Below are 19,546 nucleotides of genomic sequence, written 5' to 3'. Positions count from 1 at the left end.
TTGTCTTTTTTCCTTGATTCTGTTGGTACAAATAGACAAATTGCACTTTCAAAGAGGTAGTTTTTAATACCATTCTTCAGCCACTGCCTAATTTTTACAAAGACTGGTACTTAATTGGTGATCACTGTTTACCAAACAATAACTATTTATGGTTATATTTTACCTCTGTCTATTTCTGGGGGGTGGGGAGGGGGGGGAATAATGACATTAATGGCCAGCCTTGCAAGAGAGAAAGTTATAATAATTGACATATACAACTAGCCTATAGTGAAAAAGGGACAAAGTTTAGTCCACAGAAATTGTACCTAAATGGCAGCTTTCTTGATCATGATTTAGTTATTCAATTATTCACTGCTTATCACCAACTTCATCCTTTGTCTATTATTTGAAATACCCTGCTATGAAGGAGAGGGGATTGGTTTGCTGTTTTACCTTTGTTTGTATTTCTGTGTTTCCGTAACAGTTTTCTGAGCAACTACTCTTCACAGTGGCTTGAAATTTTAACACAGGAATCTGTTTTGGGAAATATTGACAACAACTTCCTCTTCATTGAAGACTTAGATAATTTTCCTTATGTTGTGATTGATAGATGAGGTATCATTAGTGAGCCTCACAATTTCTTGTTCTGAAAGCCTGAAATTTTCTTTCTCAGGCTACTGCTGTGTTACTTAACCATATTGGCAAATTTCATTGTCAAATTGAATATGACATCACCGATAAACAGAATTGTTTAGAAATTTTGAACCTATCATTTCGTGCTATTTTGATCACAATGATATTTTTTGTTTTGACTGAAAAAAAATGCCAATCTATTTTTTGTATTACAGCTGGGGAATGTCTCCACCTACTGTTAATGCATACTACACACCTTCCAAAAATCAGATTGTCTTTCCTGCTGGAATTCTGCAAGCTCCATTTTATGATCAGGAATTTCCAAAGTGAGTATGCTGCTTTATGCTTTAAAATACAGTTTTGTTATATTATATCAGCAGCTTTAGCTTATCAAAGTTGTTCAGGGAAGTAGCTTATACAATGCTCAAATAACAGTTGCTGGATTTAAACATTTTTAATTACATTTTATACAAGCATAAATGTACATTATATTAAACTATATTGTTTTCCAAGTTCTATGTTTTCTAGCCATATAACATGTGTTGTGTAAATTAAAAAGAAATTTATTGGTTGATCTTATCACACTTTGAAAATAATACTTATATTTATCATTCCATTTAAGGAGGTAGACCTAAGGTAAGGGATATAACTCTTGAAATCAGTGATGTGTTTGTATCATATTTAATTTCACCATAGCCTATCAAGCTTCCATTTGAAACAGAATGAAATCAGTCTAAGTTACTTTGATGCTGACATGAGATTAATGTAAAATGCTGAATACAAACGTTCCAATGATTTATAAGCGTTGTTTCCTTATCCTAGGTCTACCTCCTTAAATGGACCCCAAAAAGAACCATTGATTTTCTATCTCTGTATTTATAAACGACAGGTCTTTATTCTTTCCATTTTTTTCATATTTCATTTCCAGTTTAATTTTGTGTCTAACTAAGATTGAGAATTTTAAGAGGAAATTCTACTTAAGGATGTTCACTGCTTTGTTGAGGAATAACAAGGATTTCGGACCATTGTGATATCTTTTAAGATCTTTCGTTCTAAAACATTATGAATAGGAAGAAATGATTGGTTAGTGTGCCTGTTTTTAAGATATAAGCATTTAAATTTTGACTGGAAAAGGATTCATCAGGATTTTCCGTAGGTTTTGCCTTAGCAGATTTTATGAACTAAAAACCTTAAAATAAGAATTTTACAAAAACTTTTCACATTACATTTTATGGTGTGTTTAATGAAATTATCAAAAGAAAAGTGGGGGTCACTAGGCAAATATATTTTTGCTATGAAATTGATAAAACCAGAGGAGTCTGAAAATCGAACAAAAATGACTGAACATAAGCAGCAAACATGCTTAAAGACTGAGAACTGCTGTAAGAGGTCTCTATATACATATACATTCAACATCATTGAAATATTTTTATCTTCAGTATTTATACAGTGAAACCTAACTAAACCAAACCCCCTTTTGAATGTAGAATTTGTTTGGTTTAGACAGGTATCTGGTTTACTCAGTGTTGAACTGACAAAATGGATTATCAAAGTCTGGTGTAGAGAAGTTTCCAGTGTTTATCCTGGGTTTGGTGTACCCAGTGTTGAACTGAGAAAATGGGTTATCAAAATGTGGTGTAGAGAAATTTTCAGTGTTTATCCAGGGTTTGGTTTACTCAGTGTTGAACTGACACAAATAGTTTTCAAATTGTGGTGTAGAGAAGTTTTCAGTTTATTCCGGGTTTGGTGTAGACAGGTGTTGGTTTACCCAGGTTCAAAACACATGCACATTTAAACTTTCAAAGTGTCTTGTGTAGTGCAGTTTTCAGAATATTCAAAGGTTTGGTTTAGACAGGTTGTGGGTTTATTCAGGGTTTGGTTTAGACAGGATTTGGGTTATGCAGGTTTTGTGTAGTCTGGGTTCACTGTACATGTATAAACATTGTAATTTTACATTTATGGCTAATTACTGTGTTTTCAGGTTACAATGCTATGTGTATGAGGTAAAGTTAGCTTAAAGCTTATTTATAAAGGAAGATTAATGCTTTTTAATTCATGTATCAACTATGTAGAACATGCTTTATATAATTTTGTAGATCATTAAATTTTGGTGCTATGGGTGTGGTGATGGGACATGAATTAACTCATGGATTTGATGATCAAGGTATTGGCAGGATCTGTTGGTTAAGGAGGTAGACCTAGTGTAAGGGACATAACATTTGAAATCAGTGATATGTTTGTATCATATTCAATTTCACTAAAGCCTATCAAGCTTTCATTTGAAACAGAATGAAATCAGTCTAATTTACTTTGATGCTTACATGAGATTGTTATAATATGCTGATTACAAACGTTCCACTGATTTGCAAGAGTTATGTCCCTTTTACTTTGGTTTTTCTTCCTTAAGCCAGTTTATTATATTTGTAGGATTATTTTGTTGGTAAACATGATTAAATTATGGTCACTTCTTTCAAAATGTTTTGTCTTTTTTTCCCAGAGATTTGGAATTCCAACTATATTGTTTCAATGACCTTTCAAAGTTAATTTCTGGGCTCTCAGTCGATTGTTCAAGGAAATAAATGAAAGAGAAAGGTATTAAGTGATGAGGGAGGAGCTATTTTGAAATAAATAAATCATGGAAACTCACGTCATTGTTTTACTGCGAGCTGGTCATTTATTTCACATTATTTTATCCAGAGCTATAGCAAAGAGTTAAATATTGACATAAATGGTCTCCCCTTGCAAAACAATGATAAAATGGAGTTTCTTTGATTTATTTCCATTTTTATAGGACTAGCTTCATCATATTTTTAAAATACGCAGCTTTTATCGTGCATAAAATGGCAACAGTTATGGAGCAAAATTCTGTTGTGATGTCTGTAAAATTGCGTAAAAGTAATTTTCGTCGTCAGAAATAAGACATTTATGATATTGATCATATGTTTATCAAAGATTTACCATGGCTGAACTTTGAAGCAGGTCATATTAAAATTTATTACACACACACCTGGTCCATGCTCCCAGTTTTTAGTTGAGTCTGAGTTGCTCATTTGTTTTTGTTACTTTGTACGTATTATATTAGTTACTTTACGTTCTTTGTAGTGTAAGTCTGTTTTCCATGTCTGGCCTTTGTCCCTTGATTACATTCTTTTCATTAATGCTAGAATCTTGGCTCGCTTGATTACTCTTACCACAAACTGATGAATATAACGAGAATAGGTATGGTATACATGTCTAAGAGACCACCTCACCAGGATGAAAATGTCAGCTCAAGGCCACTGATGGGTCTTCAATGAACGACAAGAAACCCTGACACAACTGGGCAGGCTGCAGCTGTCCCCATAACATCATAATACACAGATACAGTGAAGGAATTGTCCCTATATACTTTAGTAACATAAAAATAAACTAATGGTTGAAACAAAACAAGTCAAACAAAGGCCAGACTTGGGACAGGGGCAAAAAATGCAGCAGGGTTAAAGTGCTTAGTTAGTAGCAATGAAAGCTTGGAAGGCATTGATTTTTACAGAACAAAAAAAGGGAGCATGTTTATTTATACATAGTATTTAATGACAGGACTTTTCTAAAGAGTGCACATGTGGATGTGTTAGATGTTCACTAAGGTTTTAAATAATTATTATTGTATTTTTTTTATATTTGAAAAAAATGAGGCAACTGCAAAAAGATGAAAGGGCTTAAGAACCAGAAATTACTTTTAGTTGGCCTGATATGTGATGCATGTAAAATTTTTTGCAACAGATTTGAAATAGAAAAAATTTAGATGGAGAAGGATTATTGATTTTATATATATATAATCATATATTCTTAAGTGTAAGTGTGTGTAAGAATCAGGCAAAAAAAGTTGTTCTTGAAATGTTCATTTTCAGTGCATTTCAGTGAAACTGTAACTCAATGGTCCAGCATGATATGGAAAATCATGATTCTTTTCCTTGATTCTGATGGTGCAAATAGTCGAATTACACTATCAAAATGATACCATGTTTCACATACTGCCTGATTCTTACAGAGACTGACACTTAAGTTTTTAAACTTAATAAAAACATATTACATTAGCCTTGCCATAATGCTTAGATAAGTCAGTGTTTATGTTCTATATTCTGTCCTTAGATAAAACTCAACCAGTCTTGAATGTCATTTCTTATGAGATCCTTTAACTTTGTAAAAAAAAAAAATTGTGAAAGTTAAAAAAAACTGTCATATTGAAAGACAGGTTTCATAGAATACTGTAAGCATATTAATTTTCATGGTAGCTAATTTTTGCCGATTCTGTCAAGCGAACTCTTTCACAGGTAATAATTTTCACAGTTTCAAAAAATGGTTAACGTAATTAAGTGTTTAAAATCAGTTTGATTGGTACTATTTTTCGTGATTTTCTGCCCAATGTGAAAATAGTGAAAATTAGTGCACCATGAAAAATAGTACATTTACAGTATTAAAAATTTCTTTTTTGAACTCGAACGAAATTATATCAACTACAATGTACTCTGTTAACACTGAAGATAAAAACTTTATGGAGAAAAATATAGATTCAGAAATTTCAAGTAACCCATGTTTAACTGTTTAATTTTGGAATCTTTGAAATACATATCTGTTACAATATTATATTTTGTTAAATGTTAAAGATTTGACTTTGTCTGTTTGAGTCATCAACAAGTTTTAAAAAAGTCTTAGATAAGTAATTCTCATTTATTTAAGGTCGAGAATATGATAAATATGGTAACCTGAGGCCATGGTGGAACAATCAGTCTATTCAAAACTTCAACAGACAGACAGACTGTTTTGTGAAGCAGTATTCTTCATATAAGCTTTATGATGATAATGTAAGTAAATCTTAATAGCTTACAGCAGAGGTGTTTACATTTACGATTTCACCGTGATTTCTATGAATATTGGCCGAAAAATATGATTTACGATTTGTACTGTTGAAACTATGGTTCCCTGGTGTTGAAAACATAAATTTGTTTCTTTATTAGATCTTAGATTTAAACAAGGTCTATAGAACGCTTGAATGAAATGGTTAATTGTTATAGTGTCAAATGCTTAGAAGACTTAATCAGAAAAGGAAGCATCATCATCTTCTGTTACGGAAATAGACTCTGCAGGGAGTGTGGAACCTCCCGGAACTTGCCATGCTATATAGGCTAGAAACCACTAATTCCACTTCCCATAGGCTTCTGTGCTAATTTCGCAATATTCAATGGCTTCTCTGAACTTTACCTTAACTTTAACCTTCAGAGGACTATATACCTGCATGATTCTACATATGTCAGGTTACCAGAAACACAGAATTTCTTTTGTAGGCCTGAGGTGTTATAGTTGTTCCTGTTTAATAAGATAGTGAAAACATCAAGTTTCATGTTTATTTTAATGTATTTCATCTCACAATAAAAGTTTTTATATTTTATTTTTTAGGTTGATGGGAAACAAACTTTAGGGGAGAATATTGCTGATAATGGTGGTCTGAAATCTGCTTATCATGTAAGATTATATACTAAAATACTTAAAAGACTAATACATGGCCTTTTTAATATTGCCATTATTATCAGCCCTGAGAGCTTTAGTCCAAGGGACAATATCAATCAATGGCTGATAACAAAGGCGCTTTACCATTGGCAGTGTCTGATTTTTATGTGGACTGGTACTTGAATATTGCAAGTTACAATATGCTTTACACATGTTCAATAAGTAATCTCTCTTAAGCAGCATTAAAACCAAATCATTAGGAACTTCATGATTGAAAAATAAATTACGTACAAGAAATACTCAAAACAAAAACCATCGAAATAGGAAAGCAAATTCAGCACCTAGATACATGTTTAATACAAGGTATGAAGCCTTGGTGTTCTAGAAGTCTTGAATTATGTGCTACGGCAAATTTCGGTATATACTATATAATACATATTTTCAAGTCTGATACATGTGTATGTTTGACTGCTGGGATGGTGAATAGTCTCAGAGACTTATGGTCCACCAGCAGTGGCAGCACCCCAATGGTTTCTAAATGCAAAAATATAATTCATTTAAATATCACGCTTGTGACTCCATTGAGGACAATAATATACTTTCTCTTTGTTTAATACTGAAGATAAATGACGTAACAATGTAAAATTACATTGTTTCTCTGACACCAAAAGTCTGTCATAGCAAAAGGACAATTGTGAATTTATGTCTTTCTTACTTAATTTATGTTACATTCATATCAAGCCTGGGTTTCCTTAAAAAGAATCTCAAGTTGAGAATTTCCTTAAATCCTGAGTTTTACTAAAATCTTTTTTAACTGATCTAATTTGTCAAAATATGAGATGAGTAAGAATTTTAGGAAATTCTCAATTTGAGATATTTTTTTTATGAATCCAGTCACTGGTCACTTAAAATAAAAGCTTTGTTGAAAGTATTTATTGGAGTTAATGAATCATTTGTCTTAAATGAGTTATCTCCCCTTTTTTAAGATTTTTTTTTATGAAACTGGGCACTGATGGGTTTCTGAAGTAATTTTCTATGACTTTGTAAAAGCTATCAAATATTTTTTATATATTAACAGGCATATTTAGACTGGGTAGAAACCCATGCCAAAGAAAGACCTCTTCCAGCATTAAATTTAACTCATCAACAACTATTCTTCCTTGGTTTTGCTCAGGTAAGTAAGCTATTAAGTACTGTTCTATCTAAGAATTTGGCAATGGTTGGCACATCTTTTTTCTCAGTTTGGTCTTTTTTGCCTGAAATATGTTCAATACATTAAGAAAACAACCCAAAAGCTATTTAAATTTGTCCTGAAGCATCTTTGACATAGATATTTTAGTGCATTTCAATTAAATTTTGACCTATTAATATCTTTAAAAGACAATCTTTACAAACATTTGGTTAATAGAATAAAATCTTTGCATAGGTTTTTTTTCTTCATGTGCCACACCTTATACACATTTTGCCTCATTCTTAGACAGAGAAGTATTTAAATCCTATTCTGTTGTAAAGCGAACCTGATTTTCTTCTGCTTTTTTAAATCCAGAATTTACCGTTGTCAGTCCATCTAATTTTGTGCAGAAATCTTAGCTCCCATTGGATTGACTGATTTTAAATTTGGTGTGGCTTTATATAGATAGGGCATATGTTGAAAAAGATTTTCATTGCTTTTCAATATCGACTTCCAGTATGTGTGTTGGTTTGCTTAGCATAACACATGCAACTTCATGTTTTTTTTTTGTTTTTTGTTTTTTTCAATTTTTTCATTTCACTTCACTCTCCCCTACCCAAATCATATACACTTTAAAGGGGTAGACCTAGGGTAAGGGACTAAATCTTGAAATCAGTGATATGTTTGTATCATACCGGGTATTCAACTTCACAAAAACCTTTCAAACTTTCTTTTGAAGCAGAATAAAATCAATCCAAGTTACTTGGATGCTTACATGAGATTGATGTAATATACTGATTACAAACGTTCCACTGATTTGCAAGAGTTGTGTCCCTTACCTTAGGTCTACCTCCTTAAAAGTTTTTGAACAAAGTCCCTTAATATACGTTTTAATGTATTTTGAACCTTGGTTAATCAAGCTAATTTTCAATTTCAAATGTAGTTTGATTTTGTACAAAATAGTTGTTCATAGTCACTTGGATTAGATGCAGTGGTTCTTTATTGTAGAATCTGCAATGAAGGTCCCTAATACCGTCCATGCTAGACCCTAGAGGGTAGTCAAGGACATAAAAAAAAAACCTCACTCATTGAAGATCCCTAGTGATATTGGTGCTTTTTCAAAACTGCCTCATTTCTTTTTTTTTTATTGGGAAATTTGGAATGACCATACAAAACCTTGAATTTGTAGTTAAAAAGATTAATTTTATAGTGGATGAAGGGGAAAAAGGGAGGTCATAAACATTTAATTATTGTAATTTTAAACACCACATACACCTTATCCTTTGATTACCAATTTATCTTCTTTCGTATTATTTTTAGCCATTTTTTCTTTCATCAGAAGAAACAGCCTTATTTTTTAGGTAATTTAAGGCAAACAATATCTTTGGTCATTCAGCAAATGCAATTACATGTAGATCTGTATTGTACTTTAACGTGAGAGTCCTTCGGTTACTTGGAAGTTCCAAGTAGGACTTTTAGGCAAAACAATATCAATAGAAATATAAATTTCATGTAGGTATTGGGGAATGATTTAACATATTTTAAATATCAGGTATGGTGCTCATCTAGTACGAAAGAAGCAGACCATCTCCAAATACTAACAGATCCTCACAGTCCAGCTAAATATAGGTAACTAGGGATTGTTTTGAATTTTTTGCCAAGTTTTTAGATTATGTGTCTATGTGAACTGTGTCTATATTACTTATATTTAAGAAATAAATCATGGAAACTTCATTTTATCATTGTTTTACCACTTGCTGACCATTTATGCCATATTATTTTACCCTGAGCAAAAGCGATGGGTAAATATCAGCATAAATGGTCAGTCTGTATTGGGGAGTGCTACCATGTGCAAATGGAAGTGATTTTTACAGAATATGATATAAGTTTTCTAAAACATAACGTTTAATATTTTTATTAAATATGAATTTGATATTCATTTACACGACTGAAATGAAGAAAACAGCTGATACACATCAGAATGTTATGTGTGTTTGTTTATATGATTAAGGTGGGCAGTAATTTACACACACTCAAACCACACCTAATAAGTTGCGTGCTGCTCATTTATCAATTGAAAATCAACCACAGTTGTGGTCTCAAAGCCTTTTAAGGATGTCATATTAGAATTACTTATTACTGTAAAGCAACCAACCTACAGTCCCTAGCAAATATGTTTTTGTTAATATCACATGCAAGAAAACTTCAGAAAGGTTATTGTCATTAAGTCCCTTTCTAAAAGAAGAATTTTTAGGAGTCTAAGCAGCAAAATTGGATCAGTTACCAAAACCATGAAAATTATTTCTTATTGTGCCGTATAGCAGGTATATTTTGCTAGGAGGTAATTTTGGTATATTTAAGTGGTCTATCTAAAAATGCCAAAATGAATTTCACAAAATATTTACTCTGTGCTTCCATATTCAATGCACCACTTAGCCACTCTGCCAAAATTAGAAATGCCAAAATTTTGTGTATACCTTTTTGCATCAAAATGGTCAAATTTAACATCTGCTGAAATAAGCCACCATATGATTATCTGTTGGTAATTTTATCCTTGTTTTACTTAACAGAGTAATAGGAACATTATCTAATTCCAAAGAATTTGCAGCTAACTATGGTTGTGCAAAGAACTCTCCTATGAACCCTGTCAAGAAATGTGAAGTATGGTGAGCAGTTTGCGCCATTAGGAACATCAGGTTAACAGACACAGTCAGGGTCAAGGTGTTTAAAGCAATGCATAGTCATTAGACTCATAGACTAATTTTTGTGTTGATCAACATGACTTGTGTTTCTGTGTACATGCTGTACTTTTTGTAGGGAATATGACATATGTCAGATTGCCAATCAAAATTTAAAATATCTGATCAATATTTTAAATGTGTCAAACTTTCCCAAAAAAATTTAGTAGGTAGTACACAAATACCAGTACATGTATGCAAACATCTGATAATTCTCAGCCAATATTGTTCAAGCATATTGAATGAAATCAAGAGATTTAATACATGATGTTTTAAAAAAGATACTTAAAATTCATAAAATTGTTAATTGTTATAAGAATAAGTTATAAGTTAGTTCAGATTATACTTCTTCCCATATTTATTCACTTAAGTCACAAATCATAATTTTTTTTTTGTCCATTCAAATGATTTCTAAAGAACCAATCACTTCTTTATTATTTGTATATAAATGCATTGACAATGGTCTTTGCTAATACATGTAATTTTAACGTGACAGCTACATGTAATAAATATGCACATTGTTATTGGTGGGATCTACTTTATCAGTATATACAGGAAAATGGCAGTTATTAAGTTTAGACTGAAAAAAATCACAGAGAGTCTTATAGGATGAAAAGTGAATGTTTTGTACCATCTACAAAATTAATATTATTCTGTCTTTTGGTAGTGTTACAATGAGTTGGACATAACGTCATTGAAAATTGCTGATGTTTCTAGGTTAAGGGGCATAACTCTTACAAGTCATCAATACGCTTGTGAAAACCATTTAACAAGAATCTCAAATAAGCGTGTAAGTAACTTAGATTAATTTCATTCTGTTTCAAATAAACACTTGACAGGTTTTAATGAAATTTAATATGAAACTAACATATTACTGATTGCAAGAGTTATGTCCCTTACACTAGATCTACCTCCTTAAGTGTAATATTGAGATGTAATGATTCAGATAGTGAAAGAAAGTTGACTATGATACCTAATGAACAATATGGCATTCTGTTCTTTGAATCAATAGACATATATGAAGTAGTTCAGATTTAAGAAATACAGAAATAAATACAAGTTTGAAAAATTCTAGTTTTTTTAAAACTATGGTATCTTAAATGTGTTTGAGTGCAGAATTTTCAATGAAATGTAATACATTAAATTCAGAAACTGTTGCATTTATTGATTATTGGAATTTACATATTTTGTTTATACAGAAATGATTTGTAAATTAATTAATAGAATGCTTGGTGTGTTAGTGGACGATAGGAGTTTGTTTCTCATAGATTTTGTTTTTGTTTTGCTCAAGAATCTCTGCTTTGAAATCCATGTATTTGTTTTTGTCCTAATCACAGACTTTTTGATTCTTAATGAAGTGCTTTCTCTTTATTCTAGTCATTATTTTGTGTTTTACATTATTGTTGAATTTCAAATCTTTATTCCCGTTTTTTTTTAATCTTGTTTTTTATTTTAATTGTCAATCAAGAAAATTTTACAAATTAAGGTAATTTGTAAAGATCAGATGTTAATTAAAGATTTGTTTCCTTAGAGAATGTTACATGATGCAAAGTCTGGTAATAATCTTTTTAAGTACACAATGTAGTTATTTTTGGACTCTGAGCTTAATGTAATTATATTAGGACTGGGCTTAACGTAGTTATATTGGGACTCTGCGTGTAATGAAGTTATGCTGGGACTCTGGGCTTAATGTAGTTATGTTCAGTCTCTGGGCTTAATGTTGTTATATTGGGACTCGGGGCTTAACATAGTTATATTGGTACTCTGAGTGTAATGTGGTTATATTGGGACTCTGGGCTTAACGTGGTTATATTGGGACTCTGGGCTTTACGTAGTTATATTAGGACTCTGGGCTTAATGTAGTTATATTGGGACTCTTGAGTGTATGGTGGTTATATTGGGACTCTGAGTGTCATGTTGTTATATTGGGACTCTGGGTTTAACGTAGTTATATTGGGACTCTGGGCTTAATGTATTTATATTGGGACTCTGGGCTTAATGTTGTTATATTGGGACTCTGGGCTTAATGTTGTTATATTGGGACTCTGGGCTTAACATACTTATATTAGGACTCTGAGTGTAATGTAGTTATATTTGGTCTCTGGGCTTAATGTAGTTATATTGGGACTCTGGGCTTAACATACTTATATTGGGACTGTGTGTGTAATGAAGTTATGTTGGGTCTCTGGGCTTAATGTAGTTATATTGGGACTCTGGGCTTAATGTAGTTATATTGGTACTCTGAGTGTAATGTGGTTATATTGGGACTTGCGGCTTAACGTGGTTATATTGGGACTCTGGGCTTAATGTAGTTATATTAGGACTCTGGGCTTAGCATAGTTATACATTGTATTGGGACTGGGCTTAACATACTTATATTGGGACTGTGTGTGTAATGAAGTTATGTTGGGTCTTTGGGCTTAATGTAGTTATATTGGGACTCTGGGCTTAATGTAGTTATTTTGGGACTGTGAGTGTAATGAAGTTATGTTGGGACTCTGGGCTTAATGTTGTTATATTGGGACTCTGAGTGTAATGTGGTTATATTGGGACTTGCGGCTTAACATGGTTATATTAGGACTCTGGGCTTAACATAGTTATATTGGGACTGGGCTTAACATACTTATATTGGGACTGTGTGTGTAATGAAGTTATGTTGGGTCTTTGGGCTTAATGTAGTTATATTGGGACTCTGGGCTTAATGTAGTTATTTTGGGACTGTGAGTGTAATGAAGTTATGTTGGGACTCTGGGCTTAATGTTGTTATATTGGGACTCTGAGTGTAATGTGGTTATACTGGGACTCTGGGCTTAACGTAATTATACTGGGACTCTGGGCTTAATGTAGTTATACTGGGACTCTGGGCTTAATGTAGTTATATTGGGACTCTGGGCTTGATTTCATTAAAAAAATCTCGAATTGAAAGTTTTTCAAGCCATTCCTAAATTCACAATTTCAACAATCTGATGATTTTTTTTTATAAAACCAAGTCAAGACCATTGCTGTTGTTTTCCAACTTTCCAGTTATACCCTGATATTGCCATTTGTTATACGGACTTTCCAATTAGACTATTCCTTTAGACTAATGCCTAGATTTGTTAGTTCCATAAATTTGTTATCACCCCTCATCTTTATGTAGTTTTCTCCCAGTTAAAGAGTTTTCTCCACTTTTCAGCAGGTATCATCTAAGGATTTTTTTTTTTTTTTTTTAGAAAAGAGACAACTACAATTTATTTTACATTGCTTCCAATTTATTTAAATTTTTTTTTATGTTATACTGGGTAAGTTAATTTCTAAAAGAAAAAATTAAGTGTTGGATTTGCTATATTTCTTAATAAGTGTACTATGCATATAGGAGGTTTATTTTTTATTGATAATTATTAATGCAGATTATTATCTTTGTCAGTTTGAAGGATGTTGAGTGTCAAGCTTCAGTTTTTGCCCAGTAATGCTACTTACTAAATGTTTAGAGTTTGAATATTTTTGCCAGAGCAATAGGCTAGAAAAAAAAAACAATAATTTTTGCATATTGATAAAATTTTGGTATGTGTTGTACGATGAGATTTGCATAATTTACAGGCTATTTGGTTAGTACAATTATTGTTCTATATTTATGCTTTTTAAGTGTAAATGTTTGTAAGAATCAGGCAAATTGGGAAAAATTAGAAACACGCATGTCAAAACCCTACTTATCTAACAATATAAATTCACTCAAGGATATGTTCTGTATTTGAGAAGACCATTATTTGATCTCTGCATCACTTGCTTTCTGCGGAAATATTTTAATAAGGATTATTTTTTTTTAACAGAATCTTAGAAAAATGAGTATTGACAGAGTTATCTGTCTTTGAAATGTTCATTTACAGTGCATTTCAATGAAATTGTAACTCAATAGGCCAGTTTATGACAAATCTTGCCTGTTTTCCTTGATTCTGATGGTGCAAATAGTCAAATTGCACTATCAAAATGATGGGTTTTTTCATATCATACTGCCTGATTCTTACAGAGACTTACACTTAACAAGTTTCTTTTCTCATTTGATTTCATATAATAATGATTCTGCATGAAATCCAGTCTGACTTTATTTTTATCAAAGAGGTTCTTCCAAATAGGTGTATTTTTGTGTTTTTTTTTTATTGCATTATAGAATTCAAGTTGCATCTATATAGTTCCATTATGCACATGCACAACTTACTACTTATCATAAGTCACTGGCAGGGTATAGACAACAAGCTTATACAATGTACATTGAAATTTTCATGAAGTAATGAGTGCTTTGAATTATTTCACCACTATAGATGCTAAAATTTAGTTTTTTCAACATGCAAGCTTTGGCGAGCTTATTAATATCCAAATTTTATCATTGTGAGTGGAGAAAAATAGGCTAAAAGACAATATTTTTCTCTCATGTTGGGGAAATTGCATAATGGTGGGAAATCTCTCACAGAAATTTAATCTGTGCCCAGTGGTTAAAGTCACATTCATTTTTAATAACTGACTTAAAATGAAAGAAAGATGCCTCTGCATTTACATACAAATCAATGTTAGTGTCATGCAGCTCTTATAGTGACAGTAAGGAAAGAAAAGTGCATAGTTTTTAATTGCTAAAACGTTTAATGCACCTCAGAAATGATATGAATAAAGGTTAAAACAAAATTACTGGCCCTGCCACCACAAAAATTAAAAAATACCCAAGTCTGAGAATATTCTTAACTACCATGATAACTTCAATTGAAATCTTTAAAATTGATGATGTCATAAACTTCAGAATTTTCTCAGACTTAAGTAATTTTTCAAGCTTTGTGGTATTGAGGCCTGAGCTCATAATCATACCTGGAAGAAAGGTTAGTAGTTAAAAACAACAATTTCAAGAATAAACAGAAAAAAATGAAAATTTTACCTGTAAGTGTGCCTATTGCCTATATCTTGTCAAAACTTACCTGTCTACACCATGTTATCTCGGTTCTTTTGTTTGTACTATAGTGTTTTCTATGTCCATTAATCAATACGATACAACTCATTTGTACCGTTATCTTCCTGCCTCTTAAACAGACATGTATTTATGTTTATTATTTAATTTTCGGTTCCTATATTCTATCTTGTTTCTTTAAACTGTTACATGATGTAGGTTTTACTGTATTATTGTTTCCGTGTTGTTACGTGATAATGGTTTTACTTTATCATTACCTTGCCCCTCCTTTTGCTGCCAAATGATACAGAGACTTCCAAATGGTCTTTTTCAATACACCAACGTTACTACATCCATGTAACTTCTTTAAAATCAGCTATTATAATTGTTGAAATTTTGTAGGATGGTTTTACAAAATTCATGTAGACTACATCACACTTCTGTTTTTGGAAAATTACTGAACTTATCAGTTGTTCTTGGACTTTAAACAACAGTTGGGGAATTGCTTTGTGGGATAATCTTATTTTTGATGTCATTCATTGGTATTTAATCCATGTCATTGTAAATACATATGTATATATATTATTAAATTTTAGTGTTTGTAAGAATCAGGCAAAATTAGAAAAATCTGAATCATGCAAACATGCATTTTAAAACCCCACCAATCCGACAATATGATTTCACTGAAGAATGCTTTCTCTATTTGAAAAGTCCATTATTTGTTGGCTGTATCACTGGATTTGCCCATTTCATAATTTTAGAAAAATGAGGTTTTTGACAGAGTAATCTGTTCTTGAAATGTTCATTTTCAATGCTTTTCTTTGAAATTGTAACTCAATTGTTAAGCATGATATGGAAATTCTTTTCTGTTTTCCTTGATTCTGATGATGCAAATAGTCAAATTACACTATCAAAATGATGGGTTTTTTCATACCATGTTTCACCTAGTGCCTGATTCTTACAGAAACTGACACTTAATCTTAATTGACATGAAAGTTACTGTATAGTTCATTTAATTTATTTAAGAAGGAAGACCTAAGGGGCAAAACTCTTACAAGTAATTGGAATGTTTGTGTAAAGCATTTTACATCACTCTTATATAAGCATCAAAGTAACTTGGATTGATTTCATTCTATTTCAAATGAAAGCTTGATAGGCTTTGGTGTAATTGAATATGATGCAAACATATCACTGATTTCAAGAGTTATGTTCCTTACCCCAGGTCTACCTCCCTATTGTAATAATAGTGTTGTGCTATGAACATGTATAAATATCACATTAATTGATTAAAAGATGGAAAATGGATAAAAAATGGAATATTGCTATGCATTGAAGTAACTGTATAGTGAAAGTAGTCTAAACCTCACCGCCTTGGTACCTTATAATTGGTTTGGACATGTGTTTGGTTTACCAAGGTTCAAAATATATATTTACATTGGTATAATAAGACTTTGTCTGGTTTGGACAGTGTTTTTTATGTTATATGGGGTTTTGTTTAGATATGATTCACTGTACAAGCACATAGAATAAAATTGTGTTAATATTTCAACCTAGAATATAAATCAAACACCGCATGTATATTGTAACATCTCTTCCATATATTATTATACGTAAATGCATTTAGGTGCACTATGTACTGTGAAACTACTAAAATTTGGGATACCAATTTTCGTGGATTTGGGAAGAAACACAAGTTCCTGGATTTTTGAATTCCAGGTTTTGAGGTGTTTAGTATACACATTAATGGGATTCTCCCTTTTGTTGGGAGCCAAATTTCGTGGTTTGGCCTACCCACGAAAACCACGAAAATTGGTACCCAACGGACAAAAGTACTTTCACAGTAAGTAAGTTGTTTTGTAGAAACAAATGTGTTTTAAGAACAAAAACAGATTTTTGTTTTTAGCTGATTTTAATTTTATGTGATTGTCTTGCAGCATACAATATACAGTATTTTGCAGCTTTGAATAAAGAATCAATCAATAATTGCAAATATAACACATAAAGTAGATAACTGCAGTTACTGTAAAAGTATATGTGTTTACTTGTAAATGACAAACGTGCGACTGAAATGTACGTAATTGAAGATCCGTGTCAAGGTGACGCTTTCGAAGATTGAAGATTAACTGCAGAACAGTATGCTTATTTTTTCTTTTTATATTTTTCCAGATTTTACAACATAATGAATGCTAAAAAATAAAGGGGTATATTTGTTTAATCCAAATACAGCAATGTAATTTCCTGAGAATTTAGCTTATGTACTTGAAAGTCTTATTGGTCTATTTTTTTGGTGTACAAAAGATGACTTATTACCCAATAAAAAAAAGATTTATGATCTGTTAAAACATTTACCAGTCAAAATCACATAAACAAATCATCATTTCAACGAGTTTTGGATGTGGTTTTTCGATCTGGATATATGGATTACATGCTTCATCAAATTGAGTAATTCTTCAAAAGTTGTCTGGAGACAATAGGCTTTTATGATTTAAATATTTCCGATGTTAAATCACGTGGCCAAAATTTCTGTCTTAGAAAAAAAAATAAATGAAATCACGTGTTTTGTCTTTTTTTGTTTGACAGGCGTTACACAATTTTGCTTATTTCTAAGTTGTGAAAAGATTAATTGTAAAATTGGTGGTATTGTCAAATTAAGCACAAATTTGAAATATCCATACTGATTTTACGAAGTTTGTATGCAAGGCAAATTTTATTTTAACCAAAAATACCCCTTTACAAAATAATTTGTACGTACAATTATATACCCGGTATCTATTTTACACTATTTTATATATAATGAATAATAATCCTGGTTTTGTGCAATCTTTTTTTTTCTTTTGTCTAGCTTCATTATTATCAGGTTTAGTTTTTTTACGATTTTCAATTATTTATTTTTATTTTATATTTATTTTGTTTACCTATAGATGATTGTTTTTATCTTCCTTTTCTAAAAAGTCTATAATTTTATATAAATTTTATAGATTTATATAGTTTGCATTTTTCATATTTACCCAAAAAGTGTTGTATTATATATACCTCATACTTGTAAATGTCGTCAATGTAGTGAAAATAAAATAAATAATCATACCCATCTTTTTATATACTTTGAAAGTACTTTAATTCGTGGATACCAATTTTCGTGGATTAGGGGAGAAACACAAGTTCGTGGATTATTGAATTCGTGGTTTTGAAGTTTTCACTGTACACATCAGTAGAAATCTCCTTTTTGATGGGTACCAAATTTCATGGTTTGGCCTACCCTCGAAACACACGAAAATTGATACCCAATGAACAATAGTACTTTCACAGTAATCCCCCAAAAAATACTTGTATATGCTTGTTTTTCCTGCAATGTGAATGGGCCAACACGGTTAAATGGGTCTGTTAGTAGAAAATGGTCATTTTTGGCCATTGTTTCGCTAAATGTGGGGTTCAACAGGAAAAAGACAGTAACCAAAGCACATTAATCCCACAGCAGTCATGGCGAAGTTCGTCAGACCGAAGGCGATGTCCGGTGTTTTTTCCTCCGGTCCGACAGAAAATTTCAGATTTTTTAGTTGAACAGATAAGGAAAAAAGTCTATAATTGTCATTCGGTCCGGCACATCAAAAATTAATTTCGCCATGACTCCCACAGCTATAACCCTGTGGATGGATTTACCTCAAATTTGGTGTGTGGCTTTATATAGACACCCCTATTGTGGGACTTCACTGTATGGAATGGTAGAGAGAATTTTTGACACAAAAATCATGGCCCCAAATTTTAAATTTTGTTTGGCTTTATATAGAAGGGGCATATGTTGTAATGAATTTTGCTTGTTGTTCAATATTAACTTCCTATAGATGTGAGTGTATAAATAGCACATCAATGTGTGCCATTCCATGTTAGCCCTATATCCATTTTGTCTGCGTATTTAATATTGTACATACGTAATGAACAACTTAGTTTTTTTCTATGTAACACTTATGATTTGTGGCATATGTTAATTTTTTTTACAGTGATGTTACAATTTTCGCATTTTGAGGGCAAAAACATTCGGAACACCCCCCTTCCCCCCTTTAAGTTTGAAAATTTGTTAATTTCGTGTAAAAATTACCAAATGATAACCTGGAACCCCCCCTCCTCTCCCTTTTTAAAATGTCTGAATCTGCCCCTGTGTTCTATCTTTACATCCCTCTATTAGATTTGTTTTTATATAAATATGTGTTATTCTCAATAATTCAAAATGGTTCTTGTACAAATATTGTTGTGAATATCATAAGTAGATATTTTAAATGAATGTATTATTTTGGTTTGATTTGCCATCATAGATTATAGAATAGAATTATATTGTTATTTTATTGATGCTATTGTTATTTTTAGTTTACCCTACCAAACGCTATGTTAGCTATTGACATCACTGTCGTCGTCGTTAACAATTTTTCAAAAAACTGACACTCTTCGACTAATTAGAACCATCTTGGTTTCTTGGGATATCTGACATATCCGTCGTGAAACATGGCTGTCGTTTAAAAAATCGAAGATAAGAGGTCAGACAGAAGTGGGGTTTTTTTTGCATATATCTTCGAATCGTTAGTTTAAGCAAAGTTCTGACATTGGGTAAAAGCTCTATGGTAAAGTTTTCGTTTTAATCTG

At 31.8% G+C, this 19,546-nt stretch overlaps 1 protein-coding gene across 3 annotated transcripts in view; it reads left to right on the top strand.

The window, feature by feature from the left end:
* Positions 1 to 19,255, top strand: part of LOC148601799 (endothelin-converting enzyme homolog) — a 55,629-nt gene extending 36,374 nt beyond the window's left edge. For all 3 annotated transcript variants that reach the window (XM_088554360.1, XM_088554362.1, XM_088554361.1), the window contains exons 14-20: positions 828 to 938; positions 2,709 to 2,776; positions 5,329 to 5,453; positions 6,046 to 6,111; positions 7,175 to 7,270; positions 8,820 to 8,896; positions 9,838 to 19,255. In XM_088554360.1, coding sequence (XP_088410486.1) covers positions 828 to 938; positions 2,709 to 2,776; positions 5,329 to 5,453; positions 6,046 to 6,111; positions 7,175 to 7,270; positions 8,820 to 8,896; positions 9,838 to 9,937 — 643 coding nt within the window. In that variant the 3' untranslated portion in view covers positions 9,938 to 19,255. The remainder of the gene's footprint in view (positions 1 to 827; positions 939 to 2,708; positions 2,777 to 5,328; positions 5,454 to 6,045; positions 6,112 to 7,174; positions 7,271 to 8,819; positions 8,897 to 9,837) is intronic.
* Positions 19,256 to 19,546: the final 291 nt, after the last annotated feature.

Source organism: Perna viridis, chromosome 12, assembly GCF_037379345.1.
Source record: "Perna viridis isolate PV_CMFRI_1.1 ecotype Kerala chromosome 12, ASM3737934v1, whole genome shotgun sequence".
Taxonomy (NCBI): Eukaryota; Metazoa; Mollusca; class Bivalvia; order Mytilida; family Mytilidae; genus Perna; species Perna viridis.
Note: the sequence above shows the minus strand (reverse complement) of the source record. Positions and strands in the feature narration are given on the sequence as shown.